Genomic DNA, 20,784 nt, shown 5'->3' with positions numbered 1-20,784 from the left:
AAGAGTCCAACAAGGGCCTCTGTTTCCTTCAAGCATCCAACCCCCCTCCGTAGCCGCTCTTGTTTTTCACTTGCTCTCCTATAGGGAATGGGCCCCTCTATAGAACATAACAGACCATATACAAAAGATCATCTCAGAGACTTCAGTCATAAACTTCTCAATTAACAGCACAGTCCATCTTCTATCTATCAGTGGGGGGGTGGGAGTTCATGGTAAAAGAACTTGGTGCACCACCAATGCCACCACCACAACTCGGTTTCCATGGAGTCATACCCGAGGACTCATTCCGACTGAGGCATGCCATTCTTCTCCCCGCTGCTAAAATGTGCTGCTTATTCTGACTCAGCCTATTGTGGAGCTCACAAGTGGCTCTCTGAGGAGAAGGGGATGGAGAGAGAAAGGGTGGGGTCAAGGTTCAAACGAAAAAGGCTCCAATCGGGACTCCCTTTTCTGTTATCAAATTTGTTGAGACACAAAAAGAGCAACAGTCTCATTCCCAAGGACATCTTGAGAGGGGAGAGAAAAAAGGGGGTTATAGGACAGCATTCTTTGTGTCAGAGCTTCAGTTCTTCACTCACACTCAGCGGGTCGTACTCCCAGTCTTCACTCTGCTTCTGGACTAATTGTAGTCCACTCTGTCAGCGGCTGAATTGTTCCTTAAGAAGCTAACATTTTCTTCAAGAAGTCCACTCTGAAAAGCTCTAAAGCTCAGGTAAGTCTCTTTATTTTACCACAGATTCAGAGATGTGTTTAACTAAAAGTCTGGCTCCCTTCTATTGTTCTCACTGTGTTTTAGAGGCAGAAATAGCTGCAGTACAGCAATATATCCCTGGTTATACAGCTACCAAGTTCACTGTACAAGATGGATGTGTAAATGTGTCACTTTTGTCATGTAAATCCCAAAACGGCTCATCATGATGCTTTTCTTTCGGGGGAGGTTGAATATCAAGTGCACTCGCATTTAATCCAATAACCAAATTTAACTCTCTCCCACTTGTGACTACTGTGACGAGTTTGTACAATAGCAGACTGTACACATTACAGCTGTCACAACAAATTGTTACTGGCTAATCTTTGAAAAAGAACCAATGCCAGCCACCTCTGCTGCCAACAGTCTTCACATGTGAACGCCTGCACAGATCAGCAGGTCATTGTGATGAAGGCATATTTCAGGATTGCCTCTCTTTAGGATTATCCCTCTGGGATCTGTATTTATGGAAGCTTTTCCCATTCAAATGTGGCTGCACCCGGTTTGTTATCCCTGCTGGGACTGCAACCCTTTTCTTTGGGTGATCCTGAATGCACCGAATGAGTCTGAGCCTTGGCTGAGAAATGCCCTTCGTTGTGGGTCTCACAGCTCCAGCCAGTGCAGGATAGCACAGCTCACACACCTAAAAAGAGCCACACTGCTACATGTGGCTGCTTTCTAATGGGGCAAAAGTCTGGATGGTGAGCTGGTGAAGTGGAGATTTAGCGATTTAGAGACAATCCCTTTTTCTTTTTGTGAAGGAGCCCTGCGATGGTGCACTGTTATTTAATCACATTTCACTGCTCGGTGAGCTGCTTGCATTGGGAGCCTCCCTTCAGCTACAGAAACATCTTTGGTATGACAAATTCACCCTTGCAACAATGCTGCTTTAATATTACTCTTGGATCCTCCACACATTTCAAAGTGAATGTTCAAAAGAAGATTTTTCTGAGATAAAAAGATTGCAGATCAAACCCTGGCGTGTATAGATGTTTGGTTAAAGCAGAAAAAGGAGGACATAAAAACAATTAAAGGAGTGGAGTTCCTTTGAGCTTGCCAGAGGAATGGAGGAGTGGGTGACTTATTATTGAGGTGTGGCTATTTTATTTGGGGGAAAAAACAAATATGTAATGCTGTGAGGAATGTTGGGAATTATAACATTATATCGCCAAAGTTTAAACTTCATGTACAGTTATTTTATTAAGAAAAAACTCTTTTTTCTTGGGTTTTAGGGCTCACATATGTAGGTGTAATAATACTAATTTGACATTTAAAAAAATACAAACTCTTCTAGATGAAGCTCAAGCCAGCAGCCATTTAGTATAGCATGACACAACTTTTGTCATTTTTTAGTACACTTGTTGTGGAGAAATCACTGAAGTCAATAGTCAATGGTGAGGACAGGAGGGGAGAAAGTGTTCAGGAGTCTTATGCTGTGGGATTTATTTAGGCTTGGTTCTCTAGCAAAGCCAAACAACTACTACTGCCTACGACATCAAGGCCCACACGTGATCCTGTGTAACCTTAGGATAGAAAATTCCATAACAACAGTTATGTAAAACATAAACAAACTAGATATACTAATATAGCAGTGCATCCATGACATCACCCACAGGTTTTATGTAGTGCTGTTTTTGTCTCTTCCACCTCCCAGCCACCCTCAGTACAGTTGTCATGAACAGGGAAATTTGTTTTGTACCAGGCTGTAAACATGTTTATTTCTGCTGTGAAGTTGGACATTTGAACATGGAGGCTTATGGAGACTGACTCGTTTAGTAGCCAGCCTCAAGTGGATGTTTGAGGAACTGCAGTTTTTGGCACTTCTACACTGGCTTCATTTCAGCCACAGGGGGGAGGTTGCCGGTTGGACGTGACTCCTGTGCCTGTCTCTTCAAAATAAAGCTGGAGCCAGCAGCTACTTAGCATAGCTTAGCACAGTGACTTGAAACAGAGGGAAACAGCTAGCCTAGCTCTGGCAAAGGGTGGTAAAATGAGCCACATGACACATAAAACCTTTTTTTTTTTTTTTTAAATGTGACTACCAGAAAGAAGGTGAATAACAGTATTTCCTTTGAGGTGATGTAAACATTGGACACTTAACTTTACATGTAGCCACACAGTACTTACAGTTGTAGTTACTCTTTCACAGACACTTTCATGTTTACCTTTTATTAGCTATAGTTTGAGGCCATTCAGCTGAGATGAAAGAATTATTGATGACCGATCAGACTATGAGGCCAGATACACTGTAGGAGGAAGAAGAAGAGTAGACTTCCTGTGTGTGCGGAGGAAGTCTAATACTTGTTGTGGTCAGAATTAAGTAATTATCTGCTCTCAGGGCATGTGCACATTAGCCACGGACACTGACATCTATTGTTACCTTGTGAAACTGGCATTGTAGCAAACGCTCTCCCTGCCTATTGTCAGTATATGTGTGGGCGTGGGTAGAGAGTGGCGTGTCCAGGGGTTCAGCTGGTATGGCTTCCTGTCTGTCACCGGGGTAGTTTGCTGTCTGAATACTGAACAGTGAGCCATTTCAAGGAAAGTCATGACTCAGACCTGATCTGTTACAAACAAGCATACATGTTACTTTGTGATGATAAAAATCATCCCAAAGAGGAGAAATGTTTCTACTTATACCCTTTCTCTGTCTCCTTAGTCACCACAATGGAATCCTCGACAATGGAGCTGCCGTCCCTGCTGTTCAACCAGTCATCGGGCTGTGCGGCGGTGGACATGACAGCTGAAAACACCCTGTTTGGATGCTTCTACATCCTGGTTTTCTTCCTGGCGCTGAATGGTAACAGCCTGGCTCTCTGGATTTTCTCTCACCAGCGTGGCTCTTCCTCTCCAGCCAACATCTTCTTGATCCACCTGGCTGTGGCAGACTTATCATACGTGATCATCCTCCCACTAAGGGCTACATACCACCTCACTGGAGGACACTGGCCCTTTGGCGAGGTGCCCTGCAGACTGGCGGGCTTTTTGTTTTATGTCAACATGTACGCCAGCCTGTACTTCCTGGCCTGTGTAGCCGGGGATCGCTACTTGGCTGTGGTTCACGCTGTGAGGTCGCTGAAGGTCCGACGTGCTCGCTACGCCCACATCATCAGCTTTTCTTTGTGGGCCCTGGTTATTGTCTCCATGGCACCACTGCTAGTCACCCACCAGACCTCCACGGTGGACGGCGTGACAGTGTGTTTGCAGCTGTACAGAGAGAAGGCCTCACGTAATGCACTGATCTCACTGGCTGTGGCTTTCACCCCACCTTTCCTCACTACCCTGTCCTGTTACCTGCTCATCATTTACAGCCTGCATCGGGGCTCCAGGTTAGAGCCGGCCCTCAAGCTGAAGGCCCTGCGCACCATCGGTCTGGTCATGCTCATCTATGTGGTCTGTTTCCTGCCTTATCATGCGAGCAGGGCCACTTTCATCCTGGGCTACAACCATCCTGGTATCTCCTGCCAGACACGCAGAGGCCTGAGCTTGGCCAACCGCCTTACATCCTCCCTCACCTGCCTGAACGGTGCTATGGACCCGCTGATCTACTTGTTTGGGGCAGAGAAATTTCGCGGTACACTGATGCGATTGTTTTGCAAAGACAAGGCCGGTATGTCAGCAGCCACCAGTGGAGAGTTAAAGGGAACACACGAGAGCTCCGTGAGTGCCAAGTCTGAGTTTTGAGACCTGGAGCTGTCAAAATGATCTGACTATCAATTGACTGTTGCCTTTTATTGACTGAAGGCTTGAGCTTATTCCACAATGTGGTTCATGTTTCACTGTAGCCCCCTAATCTTGAATTTAAAGTTTCCATATTGTAGAGAGTAAGTTTACAATTTTATTATTATTAAAAAGCAAGTCCAGTTGTGATATATATACAGTGGAAGTATCAAACACTCAATCCACAGAGAAAATATACACAGCCCTAACAAGCCGTCAGGACTTCCGTAAAGTTGTGATAGTCACCGCCCTCAGCCACACCCACCTAAACTCACCGTCTGGGCAGGTGACAATCTGTTACTTGTGGTTGGCCAGCCAATCAGATGAGAGGTTCATTAATACTGAAACAAAACCAAGCGGCAACCTCTGTGTCTGTAAAGTGAAGTCAGAGCCACCACGCTTGCTTCACATCCTGTGGGTGACGTCACAGACACTATGTCCATGTTTTATAAAGTCTACGCACATGGGATGTAAAACTATATTGAGATGGTTTTAGGTACTTTAACACTACAAATATATCTTTTTATGGATACTAAAACTACAAATAAAAATGCCACATGACTGACTGCATGAACTCTCTCACTATGTTTTGCTTCGGCTTCCGAAACTCCACTCTCATTTTGATTTTGCATGCACGGCTTTGAGTTGTAATGTTTTTTTCTGTCAGTTCTACTTGCCAACTGCTGCCATCAACAATCTTCATCTGCATAAAAAGTTTGGGCAGAGAACATTTGTCATAGACAAATGAGACAGAAAATTGTGAAGTAAATATTGTATTTTAGCATTTTAGCTTCCATGGTGTTACCTCAACAAGAAATAAGTTGTTGTTTTTACAAGCTTCCTGTTGATGTAGGGAAATGATTTGTGTGTCAAACACCAAATAATTTTGTACATAGTCAGCTTATAATGTATATTTACTGCTACTGTTTTGTATCCTATGCCAAATGTGATAAATACTCATTAGTTAGTTTTTAATATAATTTTTTTTATCTAAGGTGTTTTTAGCTATGTGTTGCTTTCATGTTCCCCTCAGCAACAATACCTGCAAAATTAACATAACGACATCCCCAAAAGCCACAACTGTTCTTTGCTTTTAGTGTTAATTAGCAAATGTTACCATGCCAACACCCAGAGTTAAACATGTGAGCATGCTGATGTTAGCATTTAGCTCAAAGCACCACTGTGCCTTTACTAGAGCTGCTAGCATGGCTCTATACTCTTGTTTTTAATATACAATACAATATATATTTATGTATTTTTAAATGCACTTCAAATGTATTTTCCCATTACTGTTTTAAATTGCTGGGAGACACTGTGTTTGCTTTGCTTGTGCTAGACAAATCTTCATTGTACATATATTCATTATTATTCAGCTCCCTAGCTCTCCTTTGCTATGCATCTGCTGTTTTGTCCACATCTCTATGATATTGCACTATTGCATGACAAAATATAAGTCCTAATTTACTGTCAACTTGTACAAGGGACGTTTGAGACATGATTTCATACACAGTACAGAGATGTGAGTTATAAATGTTCTCTCTGACTTCAAGTTGTAAATAATGAACTTTAAATAGTTTTTACTCTGCAGAGCAAATGCTCTAATAAAAACTGTATGGATGTTCCAGCAGCTTAAATGTTAACTACTGTCTAATATTGTATTTTTTTTACTTCTCCTTTGTATCAATAACACTTGCTTTTTAAGTGCTGTTATATAAAAAAGTGTGTGTTGAAAGCAAAAGTATGATTTCACGTCATCTGTGCATGAGTCGACGTGTCTTGCCTACTCTTTGAGACTTTGACGTGTTGTCTGCGAAAGTGGGAAACCTATTTTAAAGTGCCGGACAGAAACCTCCAAGGCGGCAGTGACTTGTCACTGTAGTTCTCTTTTTGTATCATGTGACCCATGTTGTGGTTTTTGAGCAGCTTATTTTCCTCCTCTTATTTCTGCAAGACTTCCTGTCCATCACATGAACATGGCAAGCCACTCTATACTTGTATTTCCTGAATGTATATATTTTATTTAACACCTAGCTCTCCTCAAGTTCTGTCTCAAGCCAGGTCGCCCGGCTGAATATAGGTGCTTGTTTTATCCTAGATTAAAAGACAGAGATGTTACAAATGTGTGTGAGAACCTAATTAGGCTTTTTACACGTTGAATTTATTTTTAGTTACTTCCCTTTTTCACCTCAGTTCACGTTCATAAGCAGGTATATACGGAAAGAGTTGTGGCAATGTTGGTTAATCATTAAAGTAATGTGATAAAGATTTGTACTCAGCAAGCGAAAGTCTGTATTTCCATTTACAGCTCTGTGGACCTGTCATTTCACAGGCAGAGCCGAGGCATCAGGGCCCTCCTCTCTCTCTCTCTCTTAGCTTCACAAATGAGGAAGTTGAAGAGCCGAGGTACTGGCAGCTTCCTTTTACAGCTTTCAGAGGCAGGAGATGAACAAGTTGAAGGAAAGATCTTTAAAAGTACGCACTATGAAAAGATGAAAATAGCCAGAAAGAAAAACTGAGTCTACTTTGAGTTTACTTGAATATAGTTTTAGAGCAGATGCTAAACTTTTGAGCTCAGACTCTTTGGGGGAAAACAGGATGCCAAGTTCTCAACCTTGGTGTCATGGTAATATAACTCGATCCAAAGCTGAGGATCTACTTTCCAAAGCAGCAAGAGATGGAAGCTTCCTTATCCGGGACAGTGAGTCCATACTGGGAGCATATGCCCTCTGTGTTTTGTAAGTACTTGTTTCGAACTATTGCACTGATATTTGATGCAGTTTCATAAAGTGGGCAATGATTCTTGTTCCTTGTTTTTAAAAACCTTAATAACATGCAATACGAACTGTCTATGACGTTAATACATGGAGAAAAAACTGACATGATATGGCTGTTATAACTCTAAATGTCATAATTTCGGCATATTTAATACAGTTTCCAGTTCTCCCCTGCTGCATTACAATGCATCACATTTTTTTTGCACATACGCACTGCAACGCAAGACTAGTTCCCCTTTATTTGCATACTGTGCTAGCACAAAGCAACACCCATTGCCCTGTGCAACACAAATCATTTCTCACTGGGATACTTTCCTTTTAAAATGTACTTAAACTGTACCCAAATTGCATGCTCTATACAATGAATACACCAGCCAATATGTTTCTTTACCCTGCGTACATATCAGTGACAGACATTTATTTATTTTAACCACAGATACCAGAACTGTGTGTACACATACAGAATCCTGCCAAATGAGGATAAGAAGCTCTCTGTCCAGGTGGGTTGACAGTTTGACACAAGCCACCATTATTTTCACTTGTTATGGTTGTGTAAGTGCTATTTACTGCATATGTGAAGATAAAGGTCTATTTCTCTTAGAACCTTAAAATGAAACGCTACTATTTTTTAATGCTGCACTTTCGTTGTAAGTTGTAACCAAAGGTAAATTTATAAGTAAACTATATTTGTGACAAACATTCAAATGTTTAATCTGAGGTTGGAGTAAGTCACACATGTGAGTTGCCAGTCAAGTCGAGTCATAGCTCAGGTCAAGCAAATCGCAAGTCATGTTAGGTTGTAACGTTCATGCATAATGTAACTACTTATATTTCTCTGAATGAGTTTTTACCAGTAAACTAACTGCATACTAGACTTTTTTAGACTAGTCCTCTCAATGATAGCTCTTCTGTTTGCGCACATTGCTCTAGAAATCATGCAAATTCACAAACCAAGTTCTCAAATTTGTGACTCAGGGTCTGACTCGGCTCAAATTTTTAAACGTGTTTGTGGCATGGCTCCGGGGATGGAAATGTCAGCCGGTTGCGTGCCATTTGGTTGCTCAGATGTACAAACTCTCAGACTGGAACATTTGTACATTCATGGTTGGTCTCAAGAATCTTACTGAGCAGTCTTAGCTGCACTCTGTGCTAATTATCAAATGTGAAATTATGCCAGTTTACCACAGCTCTGTTAACATTAGCGTTGTGAGGATGTTATTCTGCTGACATTGCCATTTAGCTCAAAGCACAGACTGTCAGTAGTGCTGCCTAACAAACCCACTAGCATGGCTTTAGACTCTAAGTAATTAAATGTTACATTGAACTCGTGTGTTTGTTGCCATATTATCTTATTATTTGGATGATTAGTCAGTAAATACCACTGAATGCTAAAGCTGCTACTGATAAAGTGAATGTGTAAAACTGTTGTTATTCACACATCACACTTACTTCCAAACACAAATACCTCAAATAGACCCAAACTGTGACTCTCTGACTTACTGACATTTAGAGTTTTATGAAATACCCATTATGTGTTGTGCAGTGTGAAGGCTTTACTGAAAAATGCCTACTCATGTTTTGCATTCTGACATCTAGAAATGGAAATGCAGTTATTTCTCTGGAATTATAAAAGCAAGATTGATGTAAATCTACAGATCAGGAGATCATGAGATGTTTGATTGGCTTAAAATGTAAAAAAAAGAAGATAACATTCACCTTTAGGAAGTGAAACTAGCTTGCACTTGTGAGTTATTGTAGGCAGATATAATTCAGTATCATCAGCATAGAATTAAAGATTGAGAAAGCATATTTATATGTGAACATGCACATTTACCATAAAAATAAATAAATAAATGATTTCTGGACCAACATAGAAACATTTTATGTGCAAGAACAACACAAACTTAAGGTTTGTACCAGTAATTGTCTAGCTAGTAGTTAATAATTTGGGCCACCAGTGTGTTAGATTTCTGTACAATGAATCAGCACTGACAGAATCCGGCGCTGGGGTGAAAATGCAAGTTTTTCCATTCACTTGAGTGGATGTTGGCTGAAGTGTTGGGGGCCACAGGGCTGTCCGCCAATAGTGAAGTTGAGTCAAATCCACCTTTTGGAAAAATGCATGCTGTGGCCACCTGAAATGTCTCTGAGACTGAAACTATCCAGGTAGATTCATAGACTAAACTATGATACTCTACCTGTTGTGTTCTGGCTTTATTTTATGTGCCCTAAATCTGTCTCTGGCTCGCAATTTACGCTGCAAAATAGAGACACAAAGAAGTTTTCTTTCAGTTCGTGTCTGATGGTTTGAGAGAGAGAGAGGAGGGAAAAGTGAGCACTGGTCGAGAGACATAGACAGTGAATTAGAGCGAAGGAGCACCACAATTGAGAAATCTGGTTAATCAGCGAAATAAAAAGTTATTTCTTGATTATTTCACAGCCGTTACATTCAGTATAAATAGAAGCACACCCAGAAGCCTTGCTCACCCTTTGACGCCTACACGCCACCACACAACCCTGAGGTGATTGGCCACAGTGCCGGCTTCTGTTTGAATGTACGTTAAGTTTCAGGAAACAGTGGTTAAATGGGTCAAACAATTATGTGAAATCAGATGAAAACCTGTGAGAACTAACACAACAAAAACAGAATAACATCAAAAAAGCATTTTAAACTGTTGTGGAAACAATGTCTAGAGGACTTCATCTCGTACCTGTTTTGAGGGCCTGTAGGTACTGTTGATCCCTGGCATTGTTGAGATTAGCATTATTATGTTCTCAATGGGACTGATAAATATTCTTTTAAATGAAGTTTAAAAAAGAAGCTTGTAAAACCACACTATACGTCTGCTTAAGGAACTTCAGCTGATGATGACTGCAGCTCTAGTCTGCTTGAAGAAGCCACAGACGGTGCAAGTAGACATATCTGACATCACATAGGAAGTAAAACTTAGATTGTGTCGCCTGATTTAGTAACAAAAAGAAAAACAAAAGTCCACCAACACCACATGACATTTTAGTTTTGCTTAAAGTCTGAGGAGTTGTCATGTTTCTGCTGTGATCTGCTCTTCAGGCCTCTGAAGGAGTTCCTATCAGGTTCTTCTCAATGCTGCCTGAGCTGGTGGAGGCCTATTATAGTCCCAACATGGGTCTGGTCACACATTTGCAGTACCCTGTCCAAAGAGAGGAAGATGTAGACGAAGAGCCAGGTCAAACAACTTCACTTCATCTGAACAGATTATGTAAAAAAGCTGTCAACATTTCTAAAACATCCTATTCGTCTTTATCCTGCAGAATCCAATAATCTTCCACCACAGCTGCCACCCAGGAACTTCACAGCCAATGATGGGAAAGAGTCTCCTGAACAGGCCTTCAAGTCCTTATCAGAGACCTACCTGACGAGACTGCAGCATATGGACCTGTCCATGTATGGTTTGCACTGATGCTGCATAGTGACTTATAACTTTTTTTCTGTTTTTTGTGACAAATGTTTTTATGTATTTTCCACAAGGTTTGCAGATGTACATCAGCAAGTAACCTCTGTTACTGTTATTAACATAACACATACAATGAGTATACCAGGGCACTGATAGGCAGGGAAATAAATAAACACTCTTCCCTATTTCACTTAATAAATTACAGCCATACCATTATGACTAAGACAGCAAGAGATAAGGAAACGCAACAGTTACTTTCTCTCTTAAACATTTTTATTGAAATTGAATTAACATTCATAAAATGTACAATTGTATGAAACATCTAAAACTATTTTACAGAGAAGGTAGCTATGAAAGGGCACGTAATCTTATCTCCAACATCCACTAGACACATCTACAAGTCCAAACGATCGTTGTTCCTAGAGTATTGTAGGATACTGCTGGAAGTCAGTTTTTGTGTTGCAGGGTAAATTAAAAAAAAAGATTAATAATCAATTAATTAATTTATTGATTGATTCATTAATTAATAAAGTGAACTTGACTGAAGATTCTCAAAGTATTTCAGGAAAGGTCCCCACACTTTCCGAAACCTCTTGTTTAAATTACAAACTGAGTAGTGGATCTTTTTGAGGTTTAGAGAGGACATAACATTTCTTAACCACTGAGCATGGATGTGGATGGGACAGCATCTCTCCATCTTAGTAGTTTCGCACACCTAACCAAAACAGAATGCGAATACTTAGGCACGTGTCATCCTCTCCAGTGGTACCAAAATGAGCGACCAACGGGTTGAGCTTGAGTTCAAAATTAACAATGAGGGACAAGGTTTGGAAAAAAGTCTCCCTGGGACACGTTCAAAAAGTGTGGATAATTGAAGTCGCACTTTTCTTATATTGACATCTGGGTAGATATGAGATCATTTGACTTTGGACACATGCAGAAAGACGTTGAACAGATGCTTTCTGCACCTGCACTAACTTCCACTATACATGCAAAGTATTTCCTAGCATTGCTTTACAAAGTAATGAGGAAACGAAATAAAATATTATATTATGGTATAGCTGCGTTGAGTGCTTCCCTCTTAGCCTCGAGCATAACCTGGCCTGCCACGTACATCCTAGAGACAGAAAGTCTCATAAATATGTCAGTGAAGTATGCAGTGCATACTGACAGTCCTCAGCCAGACAATTCATCATGCAATACTTCTCATAATACACTGGCAGTATACAGTGCTTATGATGACGATTGTTAGCATTGATTTGACACATTATTGTACTTGTTTGCATAATAAGATAACTGCGTGTTTAAAGTGCTCCTGTGTTTGCACATTTCCAGAATACCTGAGGAGCATGCAATGGCTATCCAGGAATACTTCAGGAACTCAATCTGCCAGGACGCTGAACAAGTACAGAATGGCTACCCAAACCTCCCCGGGCTAAAGAAGCTAACAATGACAGTCTGCAAGAATCTAAACAGGTACTATAGTAGTATAGTCAACAGATTTTATATATATTGGAGCTGATTTAACCTTGGGGGCGGCAGTAGCTGAGTCCATAGAGACTTGGCTTGGGAACAGGAGGGTGGCTGGCTCAAGTCCAGCATGGACCAGAAATATGGAAGGTTGACTGGTAGCAGTGCCAGTTCGTGGCTTGTATGTGTGTTCAGGGTTAAAATGCATGGAAAATAAACTGAGTGAAAAAATAATTTCCCCCTTGAGGGATTAATAAAGTATCTCTCCTTCTTCTTCTAACCATGCTCTAAGCTCATATCAGATATCTGCGCTCTAGTTTCCGTTTGTAGTCCGAGTGAAGACGTCATGTTTGAGTGGACTTTGGTTGCAACAGTCTGTGTCAAGAGCCAAAGAGGCGGAAGGCATTGGCCAGAATGTAATCGTAGAACCCACCCAACAGCTATCGTTGATCAGTTTAGCATTGATATTCAGATAACTTCTTATAGAGGTTGGCTAAAATGTGTCTTTCTGTGTATCAAGTTGTTAATTGGACTGCAAAGGTTGTCTATATCTGCTGGCGGAAGCCCAAAAACATTGACTTTTTGCCCCTCAGAGGCTAAATCATCGTCAGATAATAGCTGATGTGTTTCTGAGATTAACCATGCTCTGACCTTTTTCGTGAAACAGTGAAATTTCCCGCGTCTTGCCCACTCTGGAGGTCTGCCACAGAGCACTGGACCAACAGCTCTCCCCAGGGATTGGACCATTTTCAAAACAAGTGGGTGGCACTCTTGATCCTTTGCAGCATTAACAACTCACACTGAAGTCCCTATCATAATGTTTTATTTCCTTTATTTTCAGATGTCTGCTGATTCGGGTCGATCTGTATCCTTTAGGCTTGAGCAGCTCACAAAACTGCTCTACTCAATAGAAGATAAGGTAAAGCACAAGTGACTCATTTTACTGACTGGCTGTGAATAATCTTTATTTATATACCAACAAGAAATGTGTCTGTTTCTTTTTTTCAGGCTAAAAGTTCTGTGTGTGAGTCTGTTGGATATGATGGAGGAAGTCATAGGAAATCTCTCATACCGCTTGTTACGTTTGAGGTGCTTCTCTAAATTAGTTACTGTTATGACAATGCAGGAAAATTTAATTACATAAAATGTCTGGACGTTTGTGGTTTATCTGATCAGATTCCTCTTTCACTTGCAGGTCAAGCAAGAATCTCTGGGTATTTCCACAAAGATGTTCCTGAAAGTGGATGTTGAAAGTGGAAAGCTCTACTTTAAGAAGTCCAAAGATGGGCCTGAAGACAAATACTTTGTACACAACAAAAGTAAAAAATCATGTCGCTTTCTAACCTCATTCCGTTGTATTTTTAGCCATGGTAGTCATGTGGCTCTAAAGACGGTCAGTTGGTCGGTCCACTACTTTGGTCCAGACTGAAATATATCAACAATTATTGTTGAAATCTGTAATACCTACCTGCCAATAAAAGTGGCCACACTGTTAATTATGCATAACTTTAAGCCTTAATATAATTTGAACAGGTGACTTAAATAAAAATTCCCCCTCAGTACAGTTGTCATGAACGGGGAAATTAGCTATAGAGACCAAAACTGTTTTTTGTACCAGGCTGTAAACATGTTTATTTCTGTTGGACATTTTAACATGGGGACTTATGGAGACTGACTCATTCTGTAGCCAGCCTCAAGTGGACGATTTCCAAATTTTCCAAAATTTGGCCTCACTTTACAGCCACGGAGGTTGTCGCTTGGTGATAACTTTGGTGATACATCTAACACTATCATCAGGCCAAACTCTCTGTAATTTGTGTTTTGTACACACACTGTAGCCTGATAACATGTTAAACCAAGAGAGTGTTAGTTTATTATGAGAACATTAGCATTGACAACGTGCCTAACAACTTCACAGACCTGCTGAGTATGGCTTTAGACTCTTAGTGTTGTTTAATGTCTGCTGTAAACCTTCAACAATGCGCATTTTAAGAAAAGTACTGTGATTATTTCTCAGTTCTGCAGTTGGTGAAATCCCAGAAAATGCACGGTAAACTCGTCATCGTGGTGGAGACGGAAAAAGAGAAGATTCTGCGTAAAGAGTTCACATTTGATAACACAAAGGTAACGTTTGACTAAGTCCTGTTCCTTTTCTTGAGAAATGCTGTGTGGAGGAAATAGATTAAACATATGCAAAGATACAATGCATGGGAGTGTAGTTTAAATGTGTTTGTTATCTCACCAGAAAAGGGAAGGGTTTTGCCAGCTACTTCAACAAATGAAGAACAAACACTCTGAGAAGCCTGAGCCAGACATGATCACAGTGTTTGTTGGCACCTGGAACATGGGTAACACATTAGTTAACATCTTACATGTTTGAATTAATTTGAATTACTGATTGATGAAAATGATTTCTTATCCACAAATCATGCATCAGGAAATGCTGGCCCTCCCCACAACATCAACTCCTGGTTTCAGTGTAAGGGCCAAGGGAAGACACGAGACGACAGCGCGGATCACATCCCGCATGATTTTTACGTCATTGGGACTCAGGAGGATCCTTTGGGTGAGAGGGAGTGGGCCGACACGGTGAAGAGTGTCCTGAGGAAGCTCACAAACATCAGCTTTAAACAAGTGAGTGGCCGACAAATGAACAGTTAGACTGAATGCTGGAGCAGAAATACATCACAATGTCTTCCAACATCCAGGTGGCGATACACACTCTGTGGAACATTCGGATTGTGGTCCTTGCGAAGCCCGAGCACGAAAACAGGATCTCCCACATTTTTTCAGACAGCGTGAAGACGGGGATTGCCAACACTCTGGGTAAGCAGTTCCACTTCTGCACAAACCATATAATGACCTGCCATTGAACAATTACTCATCAGCGCTCACTGTGGTGTTTGTTTTGTAGGAAACAAAGGAGCAGTGGGAGTGTCCTTCATGTTCAACGGTACATCTTTTGGCTTTGTCAACAGCCACCTGACCTCTGGAAGTGAGAAGAAGCTCAGGTGAACATTGCACTTTTAACAAAGTCAAGTTTAAATGAGTAAAATTATATGTGTACTGTATGTTTCAATTTACAGTTAATTTACTGCTAAAACAGATAATAAGGCAGTATGAGCTCTCTGTGGTAGGATTGAATACAAAATTGTAACACTAAATGGGATTCTAAGTGGTGTTTGTTATAATAATATACAAAAAATGTCACATCTTTGTTACCCACTACTTTGGAAAGCAGAAATATGCATTATTTTATATAGAAATAAAAATACATAAATATATAAGAATATATTATCAATTTCTGAAATTATTTTTGCTTTATTTACAGACGCAATCAAAACTACATGAGCATCGTGCGATTTCTGAACCTTGGAGATAAAAAGCTCAATCCGTTCGACATCACCCATCAGTTCACCCACCTCTTCTGGCTCGGTGATCTGAACTACCGTGTTGAATTTCCATCTACAGTAAGTTGTAAAAAAAACAGCCTGCTAGTATCCTGCTAATTTATATATATATATATATATATATATGTGTGTGTTGTTGTTTTTTTATATACATTATATGTCTTGTCGGTGCTATGCTGCATGAAAGAGCAGGCTGGTTGTCAGGTGTCTGAGCTCTCAGCTGCAGGAAAAGTCACTACTTTGCACTGTTTCCCTTCACAGGAAGCTGAGAACATTGTGACAAAGATCAAACAGCAGCAGTACCACGAACTCCTCAGTAAAGACCAGCTCAGCATGGAGAGGGATGAAGGAAAGGTCTTCTTGCATTTCGGTGAGCACATGGAAGATATTGATCAATACAGACATATAGCAAAATGTGTTGTTTAGTTTGTGCTTTATGTGATGATTACTATAGCAACTCTGATCTCTTCGTCATCTACTGCGTTCATTAATTGCATGCATGAAAAGTCTTCTTAATCTTCTTAACCATCTTCTTAATTTCATTTTGACTGTAGATGAAGAGGAAATCACGTTTGCTCCCACATATCGCTTTGAAAGAGACACGCGAGAGAAGTATGCCTACACGAAGGCCAAAGCCACCGGGGTAAGCTTAATTCAGATGTCTTTGGCTCCCATCAGTCACCACAGTGCAGAAACCGTGAGAAGCAGCATTTAACACATCTGTATTATGACACTACAGACCAAATACAATCTGCCCTCATGGTGTGATCGTGTCCTCCGGAAGTCATACCCTCTGATTCACGTTGTCTGCCAAGCATATGGTGAGTAATTCCCCTTGAGCATGTTTTGTGATTTCCTCAGAAGAGGTCTTGAAACAGAAACTAGAGAGCTGCTGAGTGTGCAGAAATTAGAGACTACTACCATACTCGGAAGTCAGCCAGGCTAATACATTAGACACCATCACAGAGTTTTTTCTTCCAAGAAAGGGTTTTTACCAACATTTATTGTGTTTTTAAAGGGACATTTCACCAATTTTACAGATGAGATTCAGTTTACTTGTCATGAAGAGCAAAACCTGACCCGTGAGAGAATTTGTATAATATTTTCTGTAGCTCTATAGAGAGGTTTCAGGCTTCTGACAGAAAAGTGGAGCTGGATCCAACTTTTGGAAAAACATAGCCTGACACACTTCAATGCCTCTGAAACTGAGACTATTCAGATGGATTCATGGACTAAACTCTGATACTCTACCTGTTGTGTTCTGGCTTTGTTTATTTCATGAACCCAGCTTCTAAATCTATGCTGCAAAACAATGACACGAAGAAGTTTAATTTGGTTTGTGTATGATAGTTCAAGAGAGAAAGAGAGAGACCAGTGCTTGGGAGACACAGACAGTGAATGAGAGTGAGGGAGCACCAGCATCAATGAAGCCGGCTAATCAGCAAAATGAAAAGCTGTTTCTTGATTGTTTCACAGCGGTTACATTCAGCACAAATAGACACACTCTCAGAAGCCCCCACTCACCCTGTGGCGACTCACCACTTCTGTCTGAATGTACCCTAACCCTAAAGATGTCATTCTTGGTCTAACAAACGGACCCATACTAGGGACAAAAGTTAAAATATCCACATAATGGGAAAGTAAAATACAAAAATGGCTGAAGTGCCACTTTGATTTTGCATGACAGACTCATTTAGCCAAACTTTACAACTTGCAGGGTGCACCAATGACATCATGACAAGTGACCACTCACCGGTATTCGCCTCATTTGAAGTCGGCGTAGCCTCACAGTTTGTCTCCAAACAAGGTATGAGCACCACCTCAAGACTCACTGCTCACTACTTTGTCCAAAATCAGAGTCTGATGATGTATGTCTTTATTTTCCAGATCCAAACAGTGCACCTCAGGGTGGTATACAGATATCGAACTGTGTGGCCACCTTGATGACAAAATCAAAGACCAAGTTCTTCATCGAATACCATTCCAGCTGCTTGGAAAGTACGTTTTGTCTGTATAGACTGACTGCATCACATTAGATTCTGCTTTAAAATGAGCTGAGGTGATCAAATATTTCACTAAATGTCTACAGAAACAGTCAAGACTCCGGAGGGGGAGAACACAGAGCACTCAGACGGGTCAATAAAAGTTCGATTTGGCAGCCAAGTTGAGGTAAAATCTTGAAGGAGCTTTCATTTCGGACGATGACTTGTTGTGGCAACCAATAACCATCCATTGTCTTTTCTATCCTTTCAAGCTCACCCCGATCATCTCCGACCCAGAGTACCTTTTGGACCAGCACATCCTCATCTGCGTAAAGTCGACCGACAGCGACGAGTCATACGGTAATTAACCTTCATAGCATTTTATAATGCAGATGCACTGACTTGAGCAGCACTCATGGTTTGCTGGTGGTCTTATTCCCCAAAGGTGAGGGCTGTGTTGCACTGCGAGCTGCCCAGTTCTGCGACAGAGAGTTTCATATCACGTTGACTCATGACGGAGAGAGGGCGGGCACATTGTCAGGCGCCATCCACTTGCACACCTCTGAGGGCAAACCCACCGAGAAGTTATATGGTGAGTCTGGAGATCAGCTCAGGACTTAAATTATTTCTTCAGTTTTTGGAGCACCAATTCTTATTTTTCTGTGCTTTCAGATTTCATCAAAGTGGAAAAGGATGACACTGTCACCGCAAAAGGCAAAGGCGGTGACATCAACAAGTATGAAGTATTTTTACACCTGTGGTTACTTTGAAATATCTCAAACGTGACTTCTCGGTGTGATAGCTTCTGTCTTCTTGTCGACAGGTTTTCCGTCACTCAAGCACATGATATTTCTAACCCCAGTTACATGTCCTACCAAAAGGGCAACGTGATAGATAAAGGTTGGAGTTACAGCATGCCACCAAAAAATCTTCCAACTGCCGGGCAAGGAAGTAAAGAGTGTAAGAAAGGTGGTTATGATGTTGGTACACGGAGTCCCACGGGGAAATCTTTAAATCCAATGTAAGTGTTTCTGGTGCGACATTAATAGCTGATGTGATTCAGTAGAAACAGAAACGTTACTGACTGATGCTTTGCTTCCTAGGGGTGAGGGTGAAAAGGTATCGGAGATGTTTGACAATCCATTATACGGTTCAATGGGAAAACCTCATGGATGGAGCAAGGACCAAGACCATCAGCAGTGGGACCATCTAACACCTCCAGAAGCCGGCTTTACAAGCTCCAAAGCAGCAGACGGAGACAATGATCGCCCCCCGGTGCCCACCCCACGCAACCGCTCCTTCACGTGCTCTGAGACCAAAAATCCGTCTCCAACCTCCCTCACTTCGCATCCCGCATCGCAAAAGAAGCCAGTGGTGCCCTCGCGCTCGGAAGGGGCAGGAGCACACAGTCGGCCTCCTTTACCTTCCAAGATCCGGCAGGGCATGCCTGACCCGCAGACCCTGAAACCCAGAGACTACAGAGACAGCTCCGAGCTCCCCATCAAACACAGACCGCCAGCCAGACCTGGCCAGCAACAGCCTCACAAAGACAGTAAGTAAATCTCTTCTAACTTCTCTGATGGTGAGATTAAATTGATACAACAAATGATATGATGATGCAAACTCTTTCTCTTTCTTTAGCGTATCCTGAAGGTCCCAAGATGGGCCGTTCTGTGAAGTGAGACCAAGCTGCAGCGATGGTCAGCGCTGACTGTACAACTTCCTGCAGCTCTGCATTTTTGAGAAATGTAAAATAAACTAAGAAAAGGCTTGGATCCACATTTTTGGGAAATGTGCCTATTTGCTTGCTTGCTGAGAGTTAGATGAGACGACCAATGCTACTCTCATGTTTGTATGCTAAATATGATACTACAGCCTTAGCTTAGCTTAGCATTAATACATGGAAACAGGGGGAAACAGCTAGAGTGTACATTCAGACAGGATTAGGTAAATCGCTACAGGGGTTTTCCGGTAATGTGTGAGGGTTAGGGTGGTCTGACCTTAACTGCTGTTCACTAATTAACCACTCACTCTCATTCACTGTCTATGTCGCTCGACGACTGCTCTCTCTCTCTCTCTCTCAAACCATTGACCACAAACCAAATTAAACTTTTTTGTGTCACTATTTTGCAACGTAAATTGCAGGACCGACGCAGATTTAGAAGCTGGGTACATGAAATAAACAAATCAGATATTAGTCCACCTGGATAGTCTCAATTTCAGGCTGACTGTGGAGCAGTTTGACCAGTCTGAGCATCTGATTGGCGGCCGCAGTGTGACGTTGGATCGCATTTTTCCAAAAGTTGGATCTGACGCAACTCAGTGTTTTCACTGTAGCGCCTGATCCTGTCTGAATGTGGCCTTAAGCTCATGAATTACCATGATATTCACCTTTGGACTGAGTCAGGGTAGCTACTTCCCTGTGTTTTTAGTCTTAATGCTAAGCTAAGATAACTGTTTCTTGCTGTAGTTTCATAAATCGTCCAGTTCTTGGCAAGAAAGCCAAACAAAATAGATTTTCCCAAACATTTCCTTTACAGTCATATAAACATTGGACACAAGTTCTGACTTCATTTCTGCTAAGCTCGCATTAAAAAGTAGGTTTGAAATTAAACTCTGCTCTCATAATAACAATTGTTACATTTCATGTAGAGTTTTACACTATACAGTAGCTAATGAATGTTTACCGCACAGTATTATCTTGCACAGACGATGACATATTTGCCTTGTAGATGTACAATAAATGCTCAAATAAATTCAAATATTAGCGTGATTAGAGTTTGTTATTTTAGGTTTTTCTCACAACCTCGTGTCAAAATCATTGCCTGTGAAACTGTAAATAAATCTGCAGTGGAGACCGGTCTAGTACTGCAACATTCCAATCATTTGCTTTTATCTGATGTTCATGTTATCAGTGCTAGTTACAGCAACATTATGTATGCATATTATGTTACTTAAGGGCTATAAAAATACTTTTTGATTGACTTGGGCCTAACCATACTGTTAATGTAGCCACGAAAGACGGTTGACTCAGAAGACATTACCTAATTTTAAGGGTTCACAAACAAGCGGCCTATGTGGAAGTGCAAAAAAAAAAAAAACATGTCCACTTTAGTCCACCTCTGTGGCTGTGAAGTGAAGCCAGCAAAGGAAGAGCCAAGCTGCAGTTCCTCAAACGTCCACTTGAGGCTGGCTACAGAACGAGTCACTCTCTATGTTTAAAATGTCCAACTTCACAGCAGAAAT

The 20,784-nt window shown here is 41.2% G+C and overlaps 2 protein-coding genes across 2 annotated transcripts; both read left to right on the top strand.

Annotated features, from left to right (window-relative positions):
- The first annotated feature begins 350 nt into the window (after positions 1–350).
- gpr17 (G protein-coupled receptor 17) lies at positions 351–6,695 on the top strand. Its single transcript, XM_010739529.3, has 2 exons — positions 351–712; positions 3,408–6,695. The coding sequence occupies exon 2, from the start codon at positions 3,416–3,418 to the stop codon at positions 4,430–4,432; it is 1,017 nt and encodes a 338-aa protein (XP_010737831.2). The 5' UTR covers positions 351–712; positions 3,408–3,415; the 3' UTR covers positions 4,433–6,695.
- A 198-nt stretch (positions 6,696–6,893) lies between these two features.
- inpp5d (inositol polyphosphate-5-phosphatase D) lies at positions 6,894–20,420 on the top strand. The gene is made up of 27 exons (XM_019275373.2): positions 6,894–7,203; positions 7,679–7,742; positions 10,313–10,448; positions 10,534–10,666; positions 12,012–12,152; positions 12,814–12,904; positions 12,988–13,065; positions 13,155–13,235; positions 13,342–13,465; positions 14,164–14,270; positions 14,392–14,494; positions 14,584–14,780; positions 14,855–14,972; positions 15,061–15,157; positions 15,478–15,616; positions 15,818–15,926; positions 16,111–16,199; positions 16,296–16,377; positions 17,274–17,363; positions 17,444–17,554; positions 17,646–17,725; positions 17,811–17,898; positions 17,984–18,130; positions 18,211–18,274; positions 18,362–18,559; positions 18,642–19,090; positions 19,180–20,420. The coding sequence occupies exons 1-27, from the start codon at positions 7,064–7,066 to the stop codon at positions 19,218–19,220; spliced, it is 3,297 nt and encodes a 1,098-aa protein (XP_019130918.2). The 5' UTR covers positions 6,894–7,063; the 3' UTR covers positions 19,221–20,420.
- The last annotated feature ends 364 nt before the right edge of the window (positions 20,421–20,784 follow it).

Source organism: Larimichthys crocea, chromosome XVII (genome assembly GCF_000972845.2).
Source record: "Larimichthys crocea isolate SSNF chromosome XVII, L_crocea_2.0, whole genome shotgun sequence".
Taxonomy (NCBI): Eukaryota; Metazoa; Chordata; class Actinopteri; family Sciaenidae; genus Larimichthys; species Larimichthys crocea.
This window is presented reverse-complemented; position numbering and strand designations above follow the sequence as displayed.

Bases quoted from the DNA above. Each gene is read 5' to 3' on its own strand.
- gpr17 (XM_010739529.3), top strand. From the start codon at position 3,416: ATGGAATCCTCGACAATGGAGCTGCCGTCCCTGCTGTTCAACCAGTCA.
- inpp5d (XM_019275373.2), top strand. From the start codon at position 7,064: ATGCCAAGTTCTCAACCTTGGTGTCATGGTAATATAACTCGATCCAAA. The intron at 12,905-12,987 runs GTGGGTGGCACT...CTTTATTTTCAG, and splicing joins TTGGACCATTTTCAAAACAA to ATGTCTGCTGATTCGGGTCG. The intron at 13,066-13,154 runs GTAAAGCACAAG...TCTTTTTTTCAG, and splicing joins TCTACTCAATAGAAGATAAG to GCTAAAAGTTCTGTGTGTGA.